General features: G+C 40.1%; 2 protein-coding genes across 2 annotated transcripts; one reads left to right on the forward strand and one right to left on the reverse strand.

The window, feature by feature from the left end:
- Positions 1-1,849: 1,849 nt before the first annotated feature.
- Positions 1,850-2,439, reverse strand: LOC133779486 (uncharacterized). The gene is made up of 2 exons (XM_062219444.1): positions 2,371-2,439; positions 1,850-2,260 (listed from the first exon to the last, which is right to left on the reverse strand). Exons 1-2 carry the CDS (start codon positions 2,437-2,439, stop codon positions 1,850-1,852), a joined length of 480 nt encoding a protein of 159 aa, XP_062075428.1.
- A 6,914-nt stretch (positions 2,440-9,353) lies between these two features.
- Positions 9,354-10,436, forward strand: LOC133779487 (uncharacterized). The gene is made up of 2 exons (XM_062219445.1): positions 9,354-9,722; positions 9,846-10,436. Exons 1-2 carry the CDS (start codon positions 9,354-9,356, stop codon positions 10,434-10,436), a joined length of 960 nt encoding a protein of 319 aa, XP_062075429.1.
- Positions 10,437-20,739: the final 10,303 nt, after the last annotated feature.

The raw sequence follows: 20,739 nt of genomic DNA on the forward strand, positions 1-20,739 counted from the left end.
TTCTGGTTCTGGTGAAGAAGGTGAAGCATTTTAGATGGTGACTTATGTAGAAGGGGTGTTTCCGCTGGATGACAACATTGGAGAAGTCCCTAACGAGGAGCATGCGAAGGAATTTGATCTTTGACTTCTTGATGGTCAAAATAAAAGAGCGAAGTATGTTATTAGTATTATTAGTATTTTTTTTATTTAATATTGTTCTTTTTATTTTTAACATGTTTTTTTCTTTATTTCAGGAAAAATAATGTTTATTTGAAGGGTAAGAATACATTTAAGCCCGCCTTTGACTTTGTAGTTGATATAGTGAATGATAAGATGTGGTTCTACACATTTTCTCATTGTGGAGAATGTCTAACAAATTCAGTGAGTTTTTTTTTTGTTCTTATTTATAATTTTTGTATTTTTTCTAATGTTGGTATGGTGTTGACCTTATGTTGTCATGATTTGGTTTATGAGAATTTATTTTTTTATTCTTTCATGTTGTTTGCAGCATATTGATGTCATATTCTATTACTTAAGGAAGAATGGGAAGTATTCCGCTTCTCCTAAGGTGAACTTCACTACAATAGATTGTTTTTTTTAGTGATAGCATATCTTCTCTTTATAAGAAATTTTTGTAAAAGAATTAGGATGCATCAGTTCTTAACCTTAGGCATTCAGTTGCTCAGTTTATAAAGGCTAAAAAGCTTATGTGTGGTAAACCATGGATTGAGTGTGACCATGTTTTGTTTCCAATCAATATAAGGAAGGAGAGCCATTGGATTCTAGGGCGTTTGAATATAAAGGAAAGGATTCTTTACATGTATAACTTGTTGAAGTCTAGGCGTTATGAAGCTGCATCTATGGCAGCTATGGAGCCATATTCTGTCTTGCTGCCATTATTTGTTGAGTTGCTTAATTTTTACAATATTAGAAAGGACCCTAGTGCAATTTTTGTTGATTCCAAGACTCCTTTTTCTATTGTTAGTGTTGATGGATTGTTTCAACAGGAGGACAAGTAAGTAATGTCCTATGTTTTTTTTATTTGTTCTATTTAATATTTTTTATGCTTGTTTACATTTTACCAATCCATTAAATGGTGTCTGTTTTGCAGTGATTGTTGTATTTTTGTTGCATCCTTTTCTAAGTATTTTGCTGATTGCAAGGAAATTCCATCAAGTGACTTTTCAGTTGAAGATCACCATTCTAGATTGGCTGTTCTTCTTTATTCTTATGACAAAATGAAGCAGGTAGAGAATGTTGCTAGTCAACCTGAACTTCGAAAGAAGTCTCCTAAAAAATTTAGTAAAAAGTTGGAAGAAAGTGCAAAAGGTCGCGTTTGAAGGATTCATGATTGTGTTTTTGTTATCGGTAGCTTTGTAACAACTCTTTAGTAACAATAGAACAACTTCAAACATTGTGTTTTTTTTTTATGTAATTTCAGTTTTCTAGATAATAGTCTAGTTTCTTGGTTTATTTTGGTAACAATTATCATGTTGGTCTTATTTCCTTTTCAATATATTTCCAGACTTTCATCTTTCTATTCTTTATCATTTTTGTTTGTTTGACTATTACAACTATATAGCAACAAGACAACAACATCCTCATAATATAAGCAATTATGTTTTAAAAATAATGTTTAAAAAGAATAATTGGTCATCAATAATTATGACTTAATATCAATGTGATGTATATGTCCCAAAACCTATAAAGACAATAAAAAAATATTTCATTGTAAAATAAGGAAGCAACAAGAATTAATCAATTTCCTTCCAATGTTTAAGTGTTTAATATAAAAAATTTGAAACCAATGTTATTTATTTAGGTGATTTGATAAACTAGCATCTTTTTTTGTGTTGCTGTGTTGTTATTCTCAACTTCTTGGTGGTCGGACTCGACATGTCTTCCTATTATGACCTCTTTGTCTACACTTGCTGTACTTGTTCTTCTTTTTAGCTTCCCAAGCAGCTATAATTCTTCTTTTCTTTGGTCTTCCAGCCTTCAATCTTTCAAATGGAGGCAACACTATGATGTCTTTGAAAAAGTCTAGTAATTCCCAATGTTGTTGTTTCCCTACTAGATACACAGTTGCATCATAATACTTTTGTTGTGTAGTAATGTGAACAATAATCGTTGGGTTCTCCTTCATCACAACAAGAGCATGACCACATGGCATTTCATCCTTCTGAAATCTATTGCAAGTGCAAATTGGTTCTTTGAGATTTACAATCGATGACTTATCTTCTTTAAATACCTCAAATAGATATCCATTTCCTAGCTTTACCTGTATTATATGTTGTATAGGTATGGTGGCAACATTAGAGCAACTCAATAGCAACAATAATGAATGGTAGAAATAATTGAAAAAAAAACTATAAAATTGATCAGTCTTACTGTTAATCTCAAAGAGTATACGAAGTTGTTGGTGAGTGCTTGCTCTGCAACTGGTGTCAATCTTGTCATTATTTTTGGAGCTAGTTTCCTAATAGTGTATGTCCAATCTTAGAGTAATCCACACAAACACTCCAAAAGTATTGTGACAATTACTTCTTTAGCTACCATGGTGGTTGCGTTAAGTGACTCAGCAATATTAAAAGTCATTACTGAGTACCTTTTGTTTTTGGAGTAGAATCTTGACCATTTATGATATCCAATTTTCTGCAAATAAGGCCTGATTCGCTTATCCAAGTTGTCAAGCTCCTTTATATGATATTTGATTTTTTTTTTCTGTGTATGCGGTTGCTGCAGCAAAGAAAGTATAACGCCCTACTACCTTAGAGCCGTTACTCAGTGAGTTTAAAACAGAAATTGTGCGTTTAATTGACTCAAAGTGGTTTCTAGAACCAAAAGTGTGATTAAACCAGAGTTTAAGGCTGTATTCTTTTAAAATGGTCAACTTCATTGAAAACGTTAAATATAAAACATCTGGGATCCCAAAATAAGGTTTACAAAATGTTTACAACACCAAAATAGATTTACACTTGATCATCTATCAAAAGAATGGTTAAATACAGCCATATACAAAATGCCCCCAACCAAAGCAGTCGGGCAGGCCGAACATGTACGCGCCGCCCCCACGCTCTCCATACTCATGGCCGGTTGACTGACTCCTTGCTTTTACCTGCCACACGGAGCACCCGTGAGCCGAAGCCCAGCAAGAAAACCCAAATAACACATAACATATGCAAAGCAAATAGCTGGCAATAATTCACTGATACATAGGAAAACCACCATAATAAACAAGTACGGCCATGCCGCTCCCAAGGCCTTACCAAAGCCTGGAGTTTCGGTTCTCACCGCGAGGATAACTCATGTATCCCTTGGGTCCCACCCTGAATATAAGCATCCCATGTGCTGTGTTACTTTCGGCCCACGGCCGCCCCGGCCTATGCCGTACCCGGCCTCTGCCGCTCGTTTCATCATAATAACACATATAGTACATTCAAAATAAACATTCACACAGATCATGGTTCATTTAAGGTTAAGCATTTGCACGTAATACAATCCGGGGCCACGCCCTACAATCACACAGTGGGGCCATGCCCTAAACTCGGGTGTTACGGTTTTCTTACCTTTAGATTAAGTAGCCTTGATCAACCTGACTCCTTGAGCACGATCTTACCCGAGCCCTAGCGCTTACCTAAGCAAAATCCACAAGTCAAAGTCATCACCAATCCTCAAGTCCAAAACCTAGCCTCGGGACTAATCCCGAGCCCCCGGGAAGTCCTAAATCCCCAAAACAAAGTGGCAGAATCGAGCCCCGAACCCTAGGTCAAAATCCCTTCACAAAAGCCCAAAAATCCCCTCTGTGAACAGTGCAGCGCTACAGCGCTCAAAAGGTAGCGCTGTAGCGCTACAAGCAGAATCACCCTCACCAGACAGGGGCTAGCGCTACAGCGCCCCCTGCCTAGCGCTGTAGCGCTAGTTGCAGTACAGCAAAAACCAAAAATCGCATCTTGCGATTTTCTTCCCCCATTTCGAACCCAAACTTGTCCCACTCTTTCCCAAGCCCAAAAACAAACATATATACACCACACACTCATCCCAAGCACCCCAAGAACTCAATCCCAAGCTCAAGAAACCCACAACTCAAAATCTAACCCAATGAACCCCAAAACCAGAAAAATCAATCAAACAACAAGGATAGGGTCTTAGAAATCATACCGTGGGTGGAATTTCGACCTTGAACTGCACCCTAGACCTTCTTGGCTTACACCTTTACAACCTTGACCTGTTTTCCCCAAAAACCCCATCCATTTAGCTCAAAAACACAGTTCAAAACCAGCAAAACCCTAAAACCGAAAACCTCAAGAACTTACCTCAAATCTCTGATTTGATCTTGCTAATCTCTTGCAAATCCACAAACCTAGCTTACCACTGAGCTTCACCTCAAGAAAAATCAAAGAAAAAGGGTGGGAGAACCACAAACCAAATCTTCAAAGCCAACCCTTCAGCTTTCCCTCTCTTCTTTTCTCTTCTTTCTTTCTTTCTTTCTTTTCAGCCTAAATTTTCTCTACTAAATCCACTAAGTATAAAGGCCTCCTTTATTTTATCTCTTGCAAGCCTAATGACCAAAATACCCTCTCTTATCAATTCTAAGCCTTTATGTCCATAAAGGGCATTTTAGTCATAATACCCAAATTCCCACTAATTCCTCAAGTGTTCCTAATAATTCCCGTTCGCTACCCAATGCCTAATAAATCACCAAATACATTCCCAAATTCTCGATTAACTCCCCAAGCTTAACCCAAGCCTGGTACAGGTTCCCGCTTTGACTTCCCGCTAACCCGCTCGTTCTAGGATCGTCTCGAGTCATAGATCACAGGTATCAACATAGTCATGCCCAACATGGCCAAATTACAAATATGCTCAGTCAGGTCTACATGCATATTAATTCACATAATCATGCACCACAATTAATCACATAATCATAAAACGTGCACTAAATCATAATCATGCATAAAACCCATTAAAGACCCACACAGAATTCCATTATGCCCTCCAGGCACGCTATCTCAGGCCCTAAGCCTTAATACCGAATTTGGGGTCGTTACAGAAAGGTACACTATATTCCTTGGCATGTTTCTTGTAGGTTGTTTTCAGGTTGTTGAATAGGTGGAACATGCAGTAGCCATGTTTTATTTATGGGAAAACTTTGTTTGTCACATTGATTATGCTTTCATGTCGATTTGATATTATACAATGGTCTTCTCCAACTCCATATGCTTCTATTAATTTTGTGAGAAACCACTCCCATGACTTGTTGTTCTTAGAATCTACTATACAAAAAGCAAGTGGGAATATTTTACCTCCTACATCCTGTGCACTAGCAGAGAGCAATGTTCCTCCATATGTAGACGTCAAGAAAGTGCCATCAACAACTATTATAGGTTTGTATTTTGCCTTGCCTCTCAAAGATGCATTCAAGGCCATGAATAGAAACAACAAACTATCATCTTCTCCTTATTCAATGTCAACTATAGTTCCAGGGTTGGTTTTTGTAGCATGTACAAGTAACTCAGTATGAGGTTGTAAGATTCCTTTGCATTTCCTCATAATTCGTTGAGTTCGTGTTCCTTACTTCTCCATGCTTTCATATAATTCATACCGTATCTATCATTCAAGTTGCCTCTGATGTCTAGTGAAGTGCATGCTGTTTTCAGGTTGAGGAACTTTGGCTTTATGTAGTTGCCTATTAATTTTGATGTTGCTTGCCGTTGATCACTGAATCTGATTTCCAAAGACCATATGTGTATTTTGTAATATTTTCTGATGATGAATGCTTATGTTGTTCCATTCCTTGATGCTCTTATGGACCACTTGCAGTTTTTGTCCAAACAAATAATGATGTATTCTCTAGAGCATGATTTAAACACCTTGTATTGGAAGTGGTTTGTTATTGCAAAGTAGTTGAGAACACTTTTTAGTGTTTCCTTGTCTTTGTAGATCTGAGCAATTTTGATTTTGGGATGGTGGGGGTTTATGATTACAAGTGAATTTATATTGTCAAGCGACTGATCCTTATTCTTGTTGTTCTCTAGTTGTTCCAACATTTCTGCAGTGACTACCTTTGCATAGTCAATGAAGTCAAATCTTTCATTGATTTCTTCTCTGATTTCACATTCTTGTTGCTATATTGTTGATTCTGATGTTCGTGGTCCATTCTCAATCATCGTCAATTCTGCTGTTATTGTTGGCTCTTTATATGCACATAATGGAATTTGATTTGATGTTTATGCCACGTTGTCTATTGTGTTCACACATAGTAGATATCTTGTGAAGTCAGACTCGTTCATTTTTAGCTGCAAGTAGAAAATGAGACTTTCATCATCCACTATTTTGAGGGGTAGGTAGCCGTCCTTCACTTAATATTGTAGTTGCATTTGTGTTTGTTGACCCTCAAATTGGTTAACGACACGGAGTCAGATAAATGATAGAAAATGAGAGGAATACAAGAATAGATCCAAATGGAAAACAAACAACACAAATGATTTATAGTGGTTTAGCCCCAATTGGATGGCAATGACCTACGTCCACTTAGTGTTCCTATTGATATTGAATTCCAATACTGTGATCAATGAACTAGGGTTCACGAGTTTCACAAGCCTTGGAAAGATTACAATTTCAGTGAAAAAACACACCCCCTTTTTCTTTCCGAGTACAAAGATTAAAAATTCCAAAAGTTCCTTCCTTGAGCCCTCTCATTCTTATTTATAGGCTCAAGAAGGTTACATTGGCCGATGGGCCTTAATTACAATCAGATTTACGTATTAAGGTTATAAAGGAAAATATAATTAATGCAATTATTACAAAGATTGCTTATCCAAAAGGAAATAAATGAAAGTATGCGACCATATTGGTCGCACCTAAGCGTGAGGCGCGAAAAATTAATGACTCTCTGGTTGACGGTCGAACATGATTCGTTTAGTTAATGTTGTCACGTGCTTGCCACGTGTAGGTCAATCCTGCCATGTCATCAGGGGCCGTATTTGGGTAAACATTTGCCCCCCAAGTTTATTTTACTACGACCAGCATAAAGTAAACTTAGGCGACCGCCCTTTCGCATGCCCTATCAAATCTATTAGAGTCACCCATGCTTCCTCGAAAAAGGCAACCAATCATATCATTGTAGTTTCCCAAAAGTAGTCTGATGGCTATTACACTTACCCATGCCTTGGAAAGTTACCCCTTATGATTACCTTGGTAACTGCTCCTCAATAAATATAAATACCCCTTCAAAATCACTTTTTACTTTTTACTCTTCACTTTCTTCCTCAAGAACACTAAAGAACAAGACGCAAAAAACTCAGAAACCCAGACGACTTCGACGATCCACAAAGTTTCTGCCCAGCTACCTGACTTAGCATCTCAGAGATTCACTTCAATCTTCATCCAAGTAAGTTTCTCAAACTTCTTAGTCATTGAGATGCCATGCAATTCGTGTTTCGTACCTTGAGTTCTTGAGAGAAATTGTTTTGGGGATAAATGGGCATGTAGATGTTAGCATGATATGATAAGGAAAAAACACTATATGGGGCTTAGGAATTAGTTTGGGAGTTAGGATTATTGATTTAGGGCGCAAAATCGAAGTAAAAATTCGATTTTTAAGCATGTAGAAAAAACTAGGTTTTTCCCGCCCTTTCAGAGTCGAAAAGTTTTTTTTCCGAAAAAACTTTTCACTTCTGCTTTTTAATCCATTTTCCAAACTGTTCGCACAAATTTCAGTGTTTTTGCTAGAATGGTACTAGTCGTATAAAAGCTTAGATTTTATACACGAGCAACGTTATTCCAACTTTTACACTTCTTGGTCTTTTGGCCGTAGATTCTCATCTCCCATTCTCTGTTCGCAGATTTTCATGCACGACCTGTGGGGAGGTGAGAGGCCAATCGACAATGACTTGCTCGAGCAGTTACTCAAAGATCAGGAACAACCTTCGCTGCTAATCCCGGAAATCCCTTTTTCTCGCAATCCTTCAAATAAACCTTCGACCAGTCCAAGAAGCATGGGTCGAGTAAAATCCAATGCTCAAAAGAAAAGGCAAACAACCTCTCCTCCTGTCAAACAGCCTGCTCCTCAGGCTGAAAATCCTTCAACCAGACCTCCACCCGAAAACACATCCTAGTCAGAAATCCAAATGAAAGCCCTACTCCGGGACGTCCTTCGACTAGAGGTCGAATGGTACGTGGTACCTCCTAGCAACATTACAGCTAGGATGGTAGGGAATTATCTCAAAAAGTACGGACTTTCTGGGATAACCCTAATCAAACCTTCCATCGACCAGTAGGCAAACCTGCTTGGGGGCGCCTACAGCGCCTGGTCGAGATACCACATCGAGGCAGGGGCAACCTTGCCTCTTCATCTATTCTTCCAGGGGGTGGCCAAGTATTTTGAGGTCGCCCCCTTCCAAATCACCCCAAATGGATATAGAGTGCTCTCTGCTCTCTATATCCTATACAGCCACAAGAAGTGGCATGTGCCTACGCTGCATGAGATCAATTACTTATTTGATCTCAAGTCCAACCCCAATCACAACAACATGGGGTTCTTCTATTTTTACCACCAGGAATCTGCTCGCACCTTCCTGAGTGAGATCACCTACAAGTCCAATGTAGGAAAGTACTTCCAGGGGTACTTTTTAACAACAGACTTGGTCGCCAACAGTCTGGCCTTCACTCAAGGAGGTAATTTCTTTATTCTCTGGTCACTTACTTTCGTTTAGATTTTCTGCTCATTCCTTAAAATTTTAGTGCCATTCAGGTCCGTGGCGCCAATCAGCTCCTACTCCAGAAATGGAGATACGAGCAGCTTCCTTGGCCAGCATGACGAATATAGAAAAAAACGTCAAAGAGCTGGTCACAGAAAACAATCTAAGGCTGGTTGGCCTTCTGGCCCATCACCAGAATGTGAGGGAAACAACCGCGGGGAGTGCTACTGGTGGAGAAATTCTTGAGCAGCACCACAACGTGTCACAACCTTTGAGAAGGACAACAGGAGTGACTATCAGGGAACCCTCTAGCACCCCGCAAGCAGCTACTGCCCATGCTCCTTCAGGAAAGGGAAAAAAGAAGGTCTCCGAACACCCTACGCCTATTCTTGAACCTTCAGATGAGAACGGTACTGTCTTCTCACTCTTAGACAGTTTGCCCATTCCCTGTCATTTATTTGATGGGGAAGGTAACTTTAAATACACGCCTAATTTAAATTTAGACTTCTTCAAGGAAGTGAGTGAGTGTAGCAGTAGTACAGTAAATAATGTAGCGACCAGTAGTTATAGCTCGAGTATTTTACTTACAATTTCCTTGCTTTCATTTCCATGATGTAGTGAGTACATCTATTCATATTGTCTAAGTATTCATATGTTTTCTTACTTGTAGATATGTCATCTGAAGATATGTTCGAGCTTTACAGCGTACCCGCTGCTCCTTCGAGCAAGAAGAAGGAGAGCAGACCACACCGCGGAGAGAGCAGCAAGAACCCTCCGATGAAAAAGGCTCAGACTGGGGACCCTCCAGCAGCAGTTCCTTCTAAGGAAACAACTCCTCCTCCATCTCCCCTCGACCAGACATCTCCTCCAGCACCAGTCGACCAGAACCCTCCTCCACCAGCACCTGCCGACCAGACACCTCCTGACCAAACTGGAGATGTCCTGACAAATTATGTGATTAGCTCGGCCAAAGAGAGAATGACCAAACTCTCGAGGCACCGATGCAGCCGAGAGGCCATCATCAGCACCGAATCCATGGAGGTTGACTAGATAATCAATTGTGTGCTGAATGAAATAGCCAGTGTAAGCTTCTATCTATCGCTGAGTTTTATTTATTTATCTTTTCATTTTCTGCTATCACCTTATCTTTTTTGTTGATCGCAGGGAATGCTAACTATGACCGCTAGCTGGCATCGCTCGGGGGCTTTGATTACCGAACTCAAAGCGTCCGAGGCTAAGCATGCTGAGGAGTCCAAGATGACTTTGAAGAAAAACGCAGAGCTGCTCGAGCAGAACACCAAGCTGGCTGAAGAATTGAAGACGTTCCAGGTTGCCTTGACCAAAGACACTGTAGAAAAAGAGAAGTATGAGGAGGCTTCCTTGCTCAATTTCAAGGAAGCCACTAAGCTTCAAGATGACCTAGTTGCTAGCAAAAAGGAAACTGAGGGGCTGGAGGGGCGCATCAAAGAGCTCGAGGAGACCAATGCCAGCAACTTGGAGAGGTATAAGGGAGCCACCTCTAACTGCTTTTATGCATTCTGGAAACACAACCGCGAGGCAGACTTCAGCTATCTCTCCGAGCGCATGAGGCGAACTAAAATAAAGCGATGCCTTGCTCTCCTTGAGGAAGAGGAGAGAGCAAAAGTCCCAGCCTCTCCTGAAATTTCCTTGGCTACGGGCATTGATGGCGTGGAAGAGGAAGTTGGGGCCTTCGTCGACCAGCAAACTCCTCAAGACCCTCCTGTTCCTTCATAATTTTATCTGCTCTTCTTTTATTTTTAATTTGTAGTTTAAGACACACAAACTACGATTTGTGATGTTGAAACAATTTATAGTTTTATTGCTGCACGGGCAGCTTTTCCTTTTAATGGACAATTACATCCAAGCAGTAACTGCTCCCAGTGTAAAGGGTTTTTCTTTTGACATTATAGCATTTTTATTTTATTATAACATCTGTTCGCATGACCGAACTTAGCATAGCACTTTGATTTGATTTAACAAAATTTCAACAAAATTTTGAAAAATACTCTAAGTACCGTAGCATGCTTTCACTTATTTTGCTCGTATGTTTACATACTTGTTGATATGCTTTGCTTTACTAGATACCTTATATGCCCCCAAGTGATTGAAGAGCTTTAGGTCCTCAATCACTTGCCTTGACCAAGACCTGTTCGAATATTTCTACTCGTAATAGAGATATAGAAAAAATGATTATTATAGCAAAACAACACACGTAATGAGAAAATACTTGTAATAAATACAATAGTTAGCAAGATTGACTGGTTGCGAACAGTCCATTTTATTTATCGTAATAAATGGACAATTGTGTCTGTACAAGTGATCAAAAATATGATCTTACACTTATAAGTGATCAGTCACAAGATTGACTAACCCTTGTTCATAAACTTGTAAGAAGTAAAATTAATACAAGCCAATTCTTTAAGAAGAATTGTTTATTGGTAGTACTTGCATAGGTGTTTTCCATTCCAATAGCGAGGAATGAGATCTTCATTTAAGCGAGCAAGTTTATAAGTGCCTAGATGGAGGACTTCTTCGATTTTGTATGGTCCTTCCCAATTAGGTCTGAGTACTCCGACAACTTGATCGCGGGTGTTAAGGAAAACTCTTCTAAGTACCAGATCTCCCACATTAAATTTTCTTTCACGTACTTTAGAGTTGAAATACCGGGCGACCTTTTGTTGGTAAGCTGCTACTCGAAGTTGGGCTTGCTCACGCCTTTCATCAACCACATCCAAAGATTCCAATAATAACTGGCTATTAGTGCCTTAATCGTATGTCATCCTCCTATGCGATGACAGATTAATTCAACAGGTAGCATAACTTCATATCCATAGGCCAAGGAAAATGGAGTATGGCCTGTTGCTGTTCGATGGGATGTCCTATATGACCAAAGGACTTCAAGCAATTGTTCTAGCCATGCCCTTTTTGCTTCTTCAAGCCTTTTCTTCAGAGTATCTTTTAGTGTTTTATTGACAGCCTCGACTTGTTCGTTAGCCTGCGGATGAGCAACTAGAGAAAAGCTTTTGATAATTCCATGCCGTTCGCAAAAATCTGTGAACAGATCACTGTCAAACTGCGTGTCGTTGTCTGAGAAAATTTTTCTTGGTAATCCATAGCGACACACTATGTTCTTGACCACAAGGTCCAGTACTTTCTTGGTCATTATGGTTGCAAGTGGCTCAGCCTCGGCCCACTTTGTAAAGTAATCGATAGCCACCACGGTGTATTTGGCGCCGCCTTTTCCTGTGGGCAAAGACCCGATTAGGTTTATTCCCCATACTGTGAATGGCCACGGACTTTGCATCTGCTTTAGCTCATTAGGGGCTGCTCGCAGAATCTTGGAGAATCTCTCACACTTGTCGCATTTTTGAACAAATTCCATCGAGTCTTCATTCATTGTTGGCCAGAAGTACCCTTGCCTTAGGATCTTTTTCGATAAACTCTGCCCCCTAGCGTGATCTCCGCAGAAACCTTCATGGACCTCTCGCATCAATTCTTTTTCCTTTTCCTTTGAGACACACCTTAGGATTGACATTGAGTACCCCCTTCGGTATAGAATTCCGTCGACCAAGATAAACCGAGCAGCCTGCCTTTGGAGGGTCCTTGCTTTGTTTTTGTCTGTCGACAACACTCCATGCGCCAAATACTCAGTGAAAGGTGCCATCCATGTATTTATTGCCTGAATTACCAGAGAAATTTCTTCTGTTCTGATGCTTGGTGTGGACAGTCATTCAATATGCACTATATTCAGCGTGTCGGCATCCTTCGCACTCGCTAATTTGGCCAAGGCATCAACGTTTGAGCTCTGGTCATGAGGTACTTGCTAGAGAGTATATCTTTCAAACTGTACCAACAAATCCTTTGCTTTGCTCAAGTAAGCAACCATCTTCAGCCCCCGGGCTTGATATTATCCAGTAATCTGATTAACCACCAACTGGGAGTCACTATAGATTTCAAGTGACTTTATGTTCATGTCCCTGGCTAATCGTAAACTTGAGAGCAGGGCTTCATACTTGGCTTCGTTGTTGGACGCTGTGACGTCGAATTTGATTGCGTAGTGGAATCGATGTCCTTTAGGCTTTACCAAAATCACTCCGACTCCAGCGTGATGTTCATTAGAAGAACCATATGTAAACAACTTCGAAGAGGGAGTTTGGGTTTGAAGTTCAGGCTCTTCTGTCTGTTCATTGTCTGGAAGCCTAGTGAGCTTTGCGATGAAGTCGGCCAGAGCTTGCCTTTTTACTACTGCTCATGGTAAGTAAGAAATTTCAAACTGCCCAAGTTCAACTGCCCATTTCAATAATCGGCCAACGACTTCTGGCTTCTGCAGAACTTGCCGTAGGGGCTGGTCGGTTAATACTGTGATGGGGCGAGCTTGGAAGTACGGCCGCAACTTTCTAGAGGCTAAAATCAAGCAGTACGCTAATTGTTCAATGGGAGGATACCGTAGCTCTACGCCTATTAGCCTTTTGCTTACATAGTATACAACTTTTTGCACATTTTCCTCTTTTCTTACTAGAACAACACTAGCAGCATATTCTGTGATCACCAAATAGATAAACAAAGTTTCCTTTTCAACCGGCTTAGAGAGAATCGGTGGCTACGACATGTGGGACCTTAAAGCCTGGAAAGCCTGTTCGCACTCCTCCATCCACTCAAATTTCTTATTGCCTCTAAGTAGATTAAAAAATGGGACGCACTTGTTCGTCGATTTGGAGATAAATCTACTTAGAGCAGCGATTCTCCCGGTTAAACTTTGAACATCTTTTATCTTTGTTGGTGATTTCATATCGACCAGGGCCTTGATCTTTTCGAGATTAACTTCAATCCCTTGTGAGTTCACTATAAATCCCAAAAATTTCCCTGATCCAACTCCGAAGGAACACTTGAGGGGATTCAGCTTCATCTGATACTTATTCAAGACATTGAAGCACTATTGCAAGTCCCCTATGTGTTCTTCTGCCTTCTTTGACTTAACTAGCATGTCATCAACATATACTTCCATATTTGTACCGATCAGCTCCTTAAACATATGATTGACTAGTCGCTGGTAAGTCGCACCAGCATTTTTCAAACTGAAGGGCATTACTTTGTAACAGTAAAGCCCTATATTAGTCCAAAAGCTAGTGTGATCCTCATCAGGTGGGTGCTTACTGATTTGATTGTACCTAGAGTATGCATCCATAAATGACAGGATCTCGTGCCCTGAAGTGGCATCGACCAGCTGGTCGATCCTTGGGAGTGGGAAACAATCTTTTGGGCAGGCTTTATTAAGGTATATGAAATCCACGCATGTTCTCCACTTGCCATTTGGCTTGGGTACTAGTACGGGATTAGAGACCCACAATGGATAAAACACTACCCTGATGAATCCATTTTCCTTTAGCTTCTCGACTTCTTCCTTTAAAGCTTTCAATCTATCTTTGTCAAGCAGCCTTCTTTTCTATTGCACTGGTGGAAAGATTTTGTCTACGTTCAGGACATGGCTGATAACTGCTGGGTCAATTCCAACCATTTCTTTATGCGACCAAGCCAAGACTTCCTAGCTCTTCTTCAGAAATTCCACCAACTTTTGTTTTATCATTGTCTCTAAGTTTTTACAGACTTTCACAACCCTGGTCGGATCTGCTTCATCGAGTTGGATCTCTTCGAGGTCCTCGATGGGTCCTACTTCTTCATCAAAATCCCCAAAGCGAGGATCCAAATCCCTATCCTCCCTTTGGGCAACACCCTATTTGGTGATGTATTCACCTAATTGGGCTTGTGTTTCATTGGCCTTTGGCAACTCTTTTCCGGTGTCTTCCCTCGATCCACCTTTCTTCGCCTTAGATATCGAGGAATTATAACATTCCCTTGCTTCTCGCTAATTTCCCAATACGCATCCTATCCCTGCGCCAGTTGGGAATTTCATTACAAGGTGCCAAACCGAGGTCACAGCTCGCAGGTCGACCAGAATAGGCCTTCCAATTACAACATTGTACGCGGAAGGACAATCAACTACGATACAAGTAGTGAGCAATGTCCTGTTCGCGGGCACAACTCCTGTTGTAACCGGGAGCCTAATCGACCCTGTAGGCGCGAGCCCTTTCCCAGAAAAACCATAAATGGTTTGGTTGCACGACTCTAGGTCCTTCACGGACAACTTCATCCTCTCCAGTGAAGATTTGTATAAGATGTTGACTGAGCTCCCTGTGTCAACTATCACCCTTTTAACCATCATGTTGGCAATCTGGACGTCCATGACCAGAGGGTCCGAGTGAGGGAATCGGACATGCTGAGCATCAGGCTCAGAGAAAGTTATTAACTCTTCCTCTGTTCGAGCTTTTTTGGGCTCTCGCTCCTCCACATTCAACATCTTGATGTCTTGGTCGTGGCGTAAGGTCCGAGCGTATCACTCCCTTGCCTTCCCACTATATCTTGCAAGGTGTGGGCCGCCACAAATGGTGAGCAACGTTTCTGCCACAAGAGTTGGCTGTAAAGGTGGCGAGCGCTGGCGTACAGGTGCCTGCTCGTTGCCTCGTTGAGCCTTTTGCTGAGAACCTCCCGTTGCTCGTACTTACCTCCTTAGATGTCCTTGTCTGATAAGGAACTCAATCTCATCCTTTAGCTGGTTACACTCATTAGTGTCATGACCATAGTCATTGTGAAAAGACAAAATTTTGTTGTATCTCTCTTGGAGATCTCCTTCCTTATAGTTGCTGGTCACTTGTAAGGGACATTGGAGCTGGTTTCCTGGTAGACCTCCACTCTGCTCTCGACAAGGACCATGTAATTGGGGAATCTTGGCTCATACCTATTTCCTTTAGGGCGCTTATTTTTGGACGTTGATGGCTCATTGTTCGCCCTTTTTCCACCATTTTTACCGTTCTCGTTGCCTTTGCTGTTGCCATTGGGTTTATCCGACCCGTTGGCGGCTTTAGTGGGCTCTTCCTTTGATCCCTTGTCTTTCGCAGGCGATTTCCCCTCATTGGCAATCGCATCCTCGAGCTTAATGTATCGGTCTGCTCGATCAAGAAACTCCTGGGTACTCTTCACCCCATTCTTTCTTAAGCTGTTCCAGAGGGGAGAATGGTTCTTTACTCTAGCAGTAAGGGCCATCATTTTCCCTTCATCTCCAACAGTTTTAGCCCCAGCAGTTGCTCGCATAAAGCACTAGACATATTCCTTTAAGGATTCTCCCTCCTTCTAACGTATCTCGACCAACTGGTTGGCCTCAGTTGGGTGAACACGACCAGCATAGAATTTCCCGTAGAAATCTTTCACGAACATTTCCCATGATACTATGCTAGCAGGAGGGAATTTAAAGAACCATTCCTGCGTAGTGTCAGATAGGGTGGCCAGAAAGATCCTGCAGCGAGCATCGTACGACACCTTCTGGATGTCCTTCTGTATCTCAAACTTGTTCACATGAGATACTGGGTCCTCGTACCCATCGAAGTTTGGCAATACTGAAATTTTGAGTGTGCTGGGGGTTTCCGCCACAACTATTCTCTGTATGAACGGAGAACCTCTTCTCCGATCGTACTCGATCTGGGATGTTCGACTTCCCACCAGCTGCTGGACAGCCTGGTTTAGTGCATCAATCTGGGCCTGTACAACGTCTGGGATTGCTGGGACGACTGGTGCCGGAGGAGCATACTCATCGTGCCTTTTGCGCCTGTCGTTGAGTACGTCCCTTAGGTCATCATCTCTGCGCCTTTGCTCGCTAGCGCCCAACCGATCAAAGACGTTATGCTGCCTAGGCTGCCCCCTAGCATTCTGGCTCGCAGGCCTATTTTCTCTTAGTGGGGGGTTCCTGTCTCCACCTCTTTCTTCATGCCCTCGACCAGCATTCCTCCTGCCGGAGTCAGCTTCATTATAATCATGGTCGTCCCTAAACTGCGACCGACTATGGCGCGACCAGTTGGTCATGCTATTTCCCCCTCTAGCTGGCACCTCCCGAGCGTTAGAGGGAGGCCTGCATTGGTCGGTGGGTCCCCGTGCATTATTATGCCGTGGGGGTCTCCTGACCGCAGATCTTGATTCGGCGTGTCTTCTGTTAGTAGAAGGACATTGCCCCCTGCTCAGTGGATTTGGCTCATCATCCATTGGGTGTCTAAGGCTTTAGGGAGGCTGCCTGGCCCTATTCTGTCGCTAACGCTGGGGTTTATCTCGACCAGCGCGAGAAGGTGGCTGCTGCTCAGGATCCTAAATTGGGACATCCTGATGAGTAGCAGGCGGCTGCTCCGGCCTTTGAGGGCTCGCCGGCTGAAGCGGAGGACTTGGATTTGAGGCCCGTGGTGGTGGTGCACTTGGTGGCTAATTCGGTTGAGATGCCGGCTCTGCTTACGCCCGGGCCAACTGTATGGATGCTTCTAGGGCAGCAATGGCATCTCTTTGCCGACGGTCTATGTCTGCCTATCGCTCATTCAGTTCTTGATGCTGACGTTCGATTTCCCTCTCTTATAGTGCCAACGTCTTAGCTGCATTCTCTAGATTGGCCCTCAGGTTGGCCAACTCCTCTTGCAACACACTCAGTGTTGTCCTCAGGGTTTCAGATTCTATTTGCTCCTCTTCAAAATCCAACTGTGGCTCATCTTCAACCACATTTGGTGGAGGAGGCTGGGTGGATGCGGCGCCAGAAGTCTGCCTTGTCTTCCTGGATGTCTTTGCTATTTGGTCTTCTTGAAGTCTTGAATTAGTCTCTCAATGAAAGCACCAAAATGTTGACCCTCAAATTGGTCAATGACACGGAGTTAGATAAACGATAGAAAATGAGAGGAATACAAGAAGGTATCCAAATGGAAAACAAACAACACAAACGATTTATAGTGGTTCGGCCCCAATTGGATGGTAATGACCTACGTCCACTTAGTGTTCTTATTAATATTGAATCCCAATATTGTGATCAATGAACTAGGGTTCACGAGTTTCACAATCCTTGGAAAGATTACAATTTCGGTGAAAAAACACACCCCCTTTTTCTTTTCGAGTACAAAGATTAAAAATTCCAAAAGTCCTTTCTTTGAGCCCTCTCATTCTTATTTATAGGCTCAAGAAGGTTACATGGGCCGATGGGCCTTAATTACAATCAGATTTGCGTATTAAGGTTATAAAGGAAAATATAATTAATGCAATTATTACAAGATTGCTTATCCAAAAAGAAATAAATGAAAGTATGTGACCAGATTGGTCGCACCTAAGCGTGAGGCTCGACAAATTAATGACTCTCTGGTCGATGTTCGAATAGGATTCGATCAGTTAATGTTGTCACGTGCTTGCCACATGTAGGTCAATCCTGCCATGTCATCAGGGGCCATTTTTTGGTAAACAGTGTTGTTGCAGGGTTGCAACGTAACTGCAACTACATTGTATTCACAAGTTCTTCATATTTGTAATTTCTAGGTATCAATTCCCCACTTGGTTCAAAATCAACGTAATTCTTGTTGTCATTCCATTTTCCGTTGCTCTGAATCAGTATTGGTACTGTTTCCATTTGCTGAAATGTTAAATAGCAGGGTTAACATACGCAACAACTGTAAAACAACGTAAGAGCAACAAATAATATATACAGTCTAAATTCTTCAGTCAATTTGTTAGCATAAATATCAAATATATTTTTTCAACATAATTGGATGAATAATGAAGAGAATCTATATGAAAAATACATATCTGGTTGTAATGTTTTAATGAGATTAATTGTTACAGCAACAATTTTCCAAAAATTTCTTCCGTGATCTGAATTTTTCTACAAAATTGAAGCAAAGACTATGAGATTATTCAGACAGTTTTGATGAATTAATTTTTTACTTTTTTGGGGGGTTTTTTGTTGCTCACCTTATAGTTGGCTTGATTTTCCCATAAATTGAATGTTTCTAGCCATTTTCAACATAGTTGTTGTTGTCTTTTTATTATAAATGTTTATGCCCAAAATCAAATAGTACGCCATTGTTGTTGCTGGTTTCTCAGATGGGGATCAGATTGTAGATGTGGTTCTGTTTTTCAGACCGAGATCTGTCGTTGTTGTGGTGTTGTGTTTAAGATCTAGATCATTTGTAGTTGGGTGTTGTTTCAGATCGTAATCATTTGTAGCTTTGTTGTTGTTTTAGGTCGAGCTTCACTGCTGTTTGGATTCGAAATTGTCATGGGTTTCATGACAGAGTTTTTGGCTGCGGTTTCATTGTTGTTTGAGGTGGAGATTGGATATTGTTGTAGCCGAAAGTCGCTGTGGGTAACCCTTGACAGAGAGTATTGGTTGTCGCTTGCGAGAGAGAGACCGAGAGAGAGATGAAGAAGTATTTTTTTAATTTTCAATTTTTTTTCCGTATGGAAGTAAAAAATTTCATGCTTAAGTAAATATGTTAGTTTTTCTTACTTTTTGGTCATTATAGAAAAATTCTCAAATAATTATTCTTGATAGTTATGAATTAAATTTTATTGGTACAAAATAATTAATCTTGATAGTTATGAATTAAACCTTGATAAGTATATTTATTTTTCATAAATAGGCTGTCATTTCAAGATAAGAAACGTTTTTTAAACTTGATGTTGAATCTGTATTTTTTTATAATTTTTCAAATAACTTTTCAGTTTCATATGCCTTTTTAAGTTGTAGAGGTTTTTTAGTTGTAAATTATATTATAACTAGGAAAGTGGACTGCTCTTCGAGCGGTCATGTAGATTTTTTTGTCAGAAAAAAATATGTCTAATATAATAAAAAGAATAAGTAAGAAATTTATTATAAAACAAATCTAACAACTAAAACAATAATAATTTTAATACAAAACATTTTCATAACATTATATAATTGACATTATATTATTAATTAATTTTATCAAAATTATTATTGTTATCATCATCATGTATATACACGTAATAATTTTTTATGTAAATATCATTTGTAACACAGAAAGTTAATCATTAGTACTTCATTAATCTACCAATAAAATTAAACAAAAACAGAACAATTACATAGCATATATAAACTCATAATAACAAAAAAGAATAAAAATAGAGAATATTACATGTGAAAACATTAAAAAACAGAAACAGTAAGTTGATATTTTTTTTTTTTAAAACTGGTGGCAACCGAACAGATTAATAAAAACGGACCTGATTACAAATAGTTCAACAACAAAGACAGACTACAACACTACTAAAACAAACAACCACCTAGAACTCCGCCATGGAAATAACCTTAAAAAAAACTAAAAACGATGCTAACTAAACCGCAACACAAGGAATGGGACAGATCACTTAGATTGGCTCAAACTCCTTGTGGTCTTGAAAAATGATTGGAGGTAATTCGTCCCTGTTCAGCTCTCCATGAAAGCCATTCTTCCTTGCCCATTTTTTCGAGGTTATGGGCTACAAAATTACAGCATCTCGAAATGTTTTGGACTTGCGCCATTGCTATCTCTTTGACTACTGATTGGAATAGTTGGATTGGGTCTGCAGTAGCAAGGAGAATTTGACCCATATCACTTCTCTCAATCATGTCGATGACAACTTTGCAATCACTCTGGAACACTACCTTAGAGAAACTCAGATTAGAACCAATCTTTGCTCCTTCGCAGAGCGCCAACGCCTCTGTTAAGGCCGGATCTGTCTGAGGAACTGCAAAGACAAAAAAATTCATATTAAACAACAATAACTTACAAAGCCAATCACCAAAGTAGAATTGCTCATGGATTGACAAATCTATGAAGTTATTGTTTGGATTCCAAGAAATTATTATTATTTTTTTAGTATAAATTTGTAATGGTAGAATATATATATATATATATGAATAAATACAAAATCATTGATAATTAAATAAGAATTATTAATACAATTAATGTAATAAACACACATAAAAAAACATGTTATTTATTTATATACTTATATATAAATAATTTCAAAATACGAACGAAAATAAAAAAAAAATAAGTAAAAAGAAAGAATGGGGAAAAAAATATTTATAGTAATCCTAGCTTTATATAAATACAAGATTTAAGAAATTTGTCCAAAATATTTATTTCTTCTTACATCTAACCGTTCTTTTGGGATATCAACAATG

This window comes from Humulus lupulus, chromosome 5, assembly GCF_963169125.1.
Source record: "Humulus lupulus chromosome 5, drHumLupu1.1, whole genome shotgun sequence".
Classification (NCBI taxonomy): Eukaryota; Viridiplantae; Streptophyta; class Magnoliopsida; order Rosales; family Cannabaceae; genus Humulus; species Humulus lupulus.

Bases quoted from the DNA above. Each gene is read 5' to 3' on its own strand.
- LOC133779486 (XM_062219444.1), bottom strand. From the start codon at position 2,439: ATGACAAGATTGACACCAGTTGCAGAGCAAGCACTCACCAACAACTTC. The intron at 2,261-2,370 runs GTAAGACTGATC...CATATAATACAG, and splicing joins TATACTCTTTGAGATTAACA to GTAAAGCTAGGAAATGGATA.
- LOC133779487 (XM_062219445.1), top strand. From the start codon at position 9,354: ATGTCATCTGAAGATATGTTCGAGCTTTACAGCGTACCCGCTGCTCCT. The intron at 9,723-9,845 runs GTTGACTAGATA...TGTTGATCGCAG, and splicing joins TCAGCACCGAATCCATGGAG to GGAATGCTAACTATGACCGC.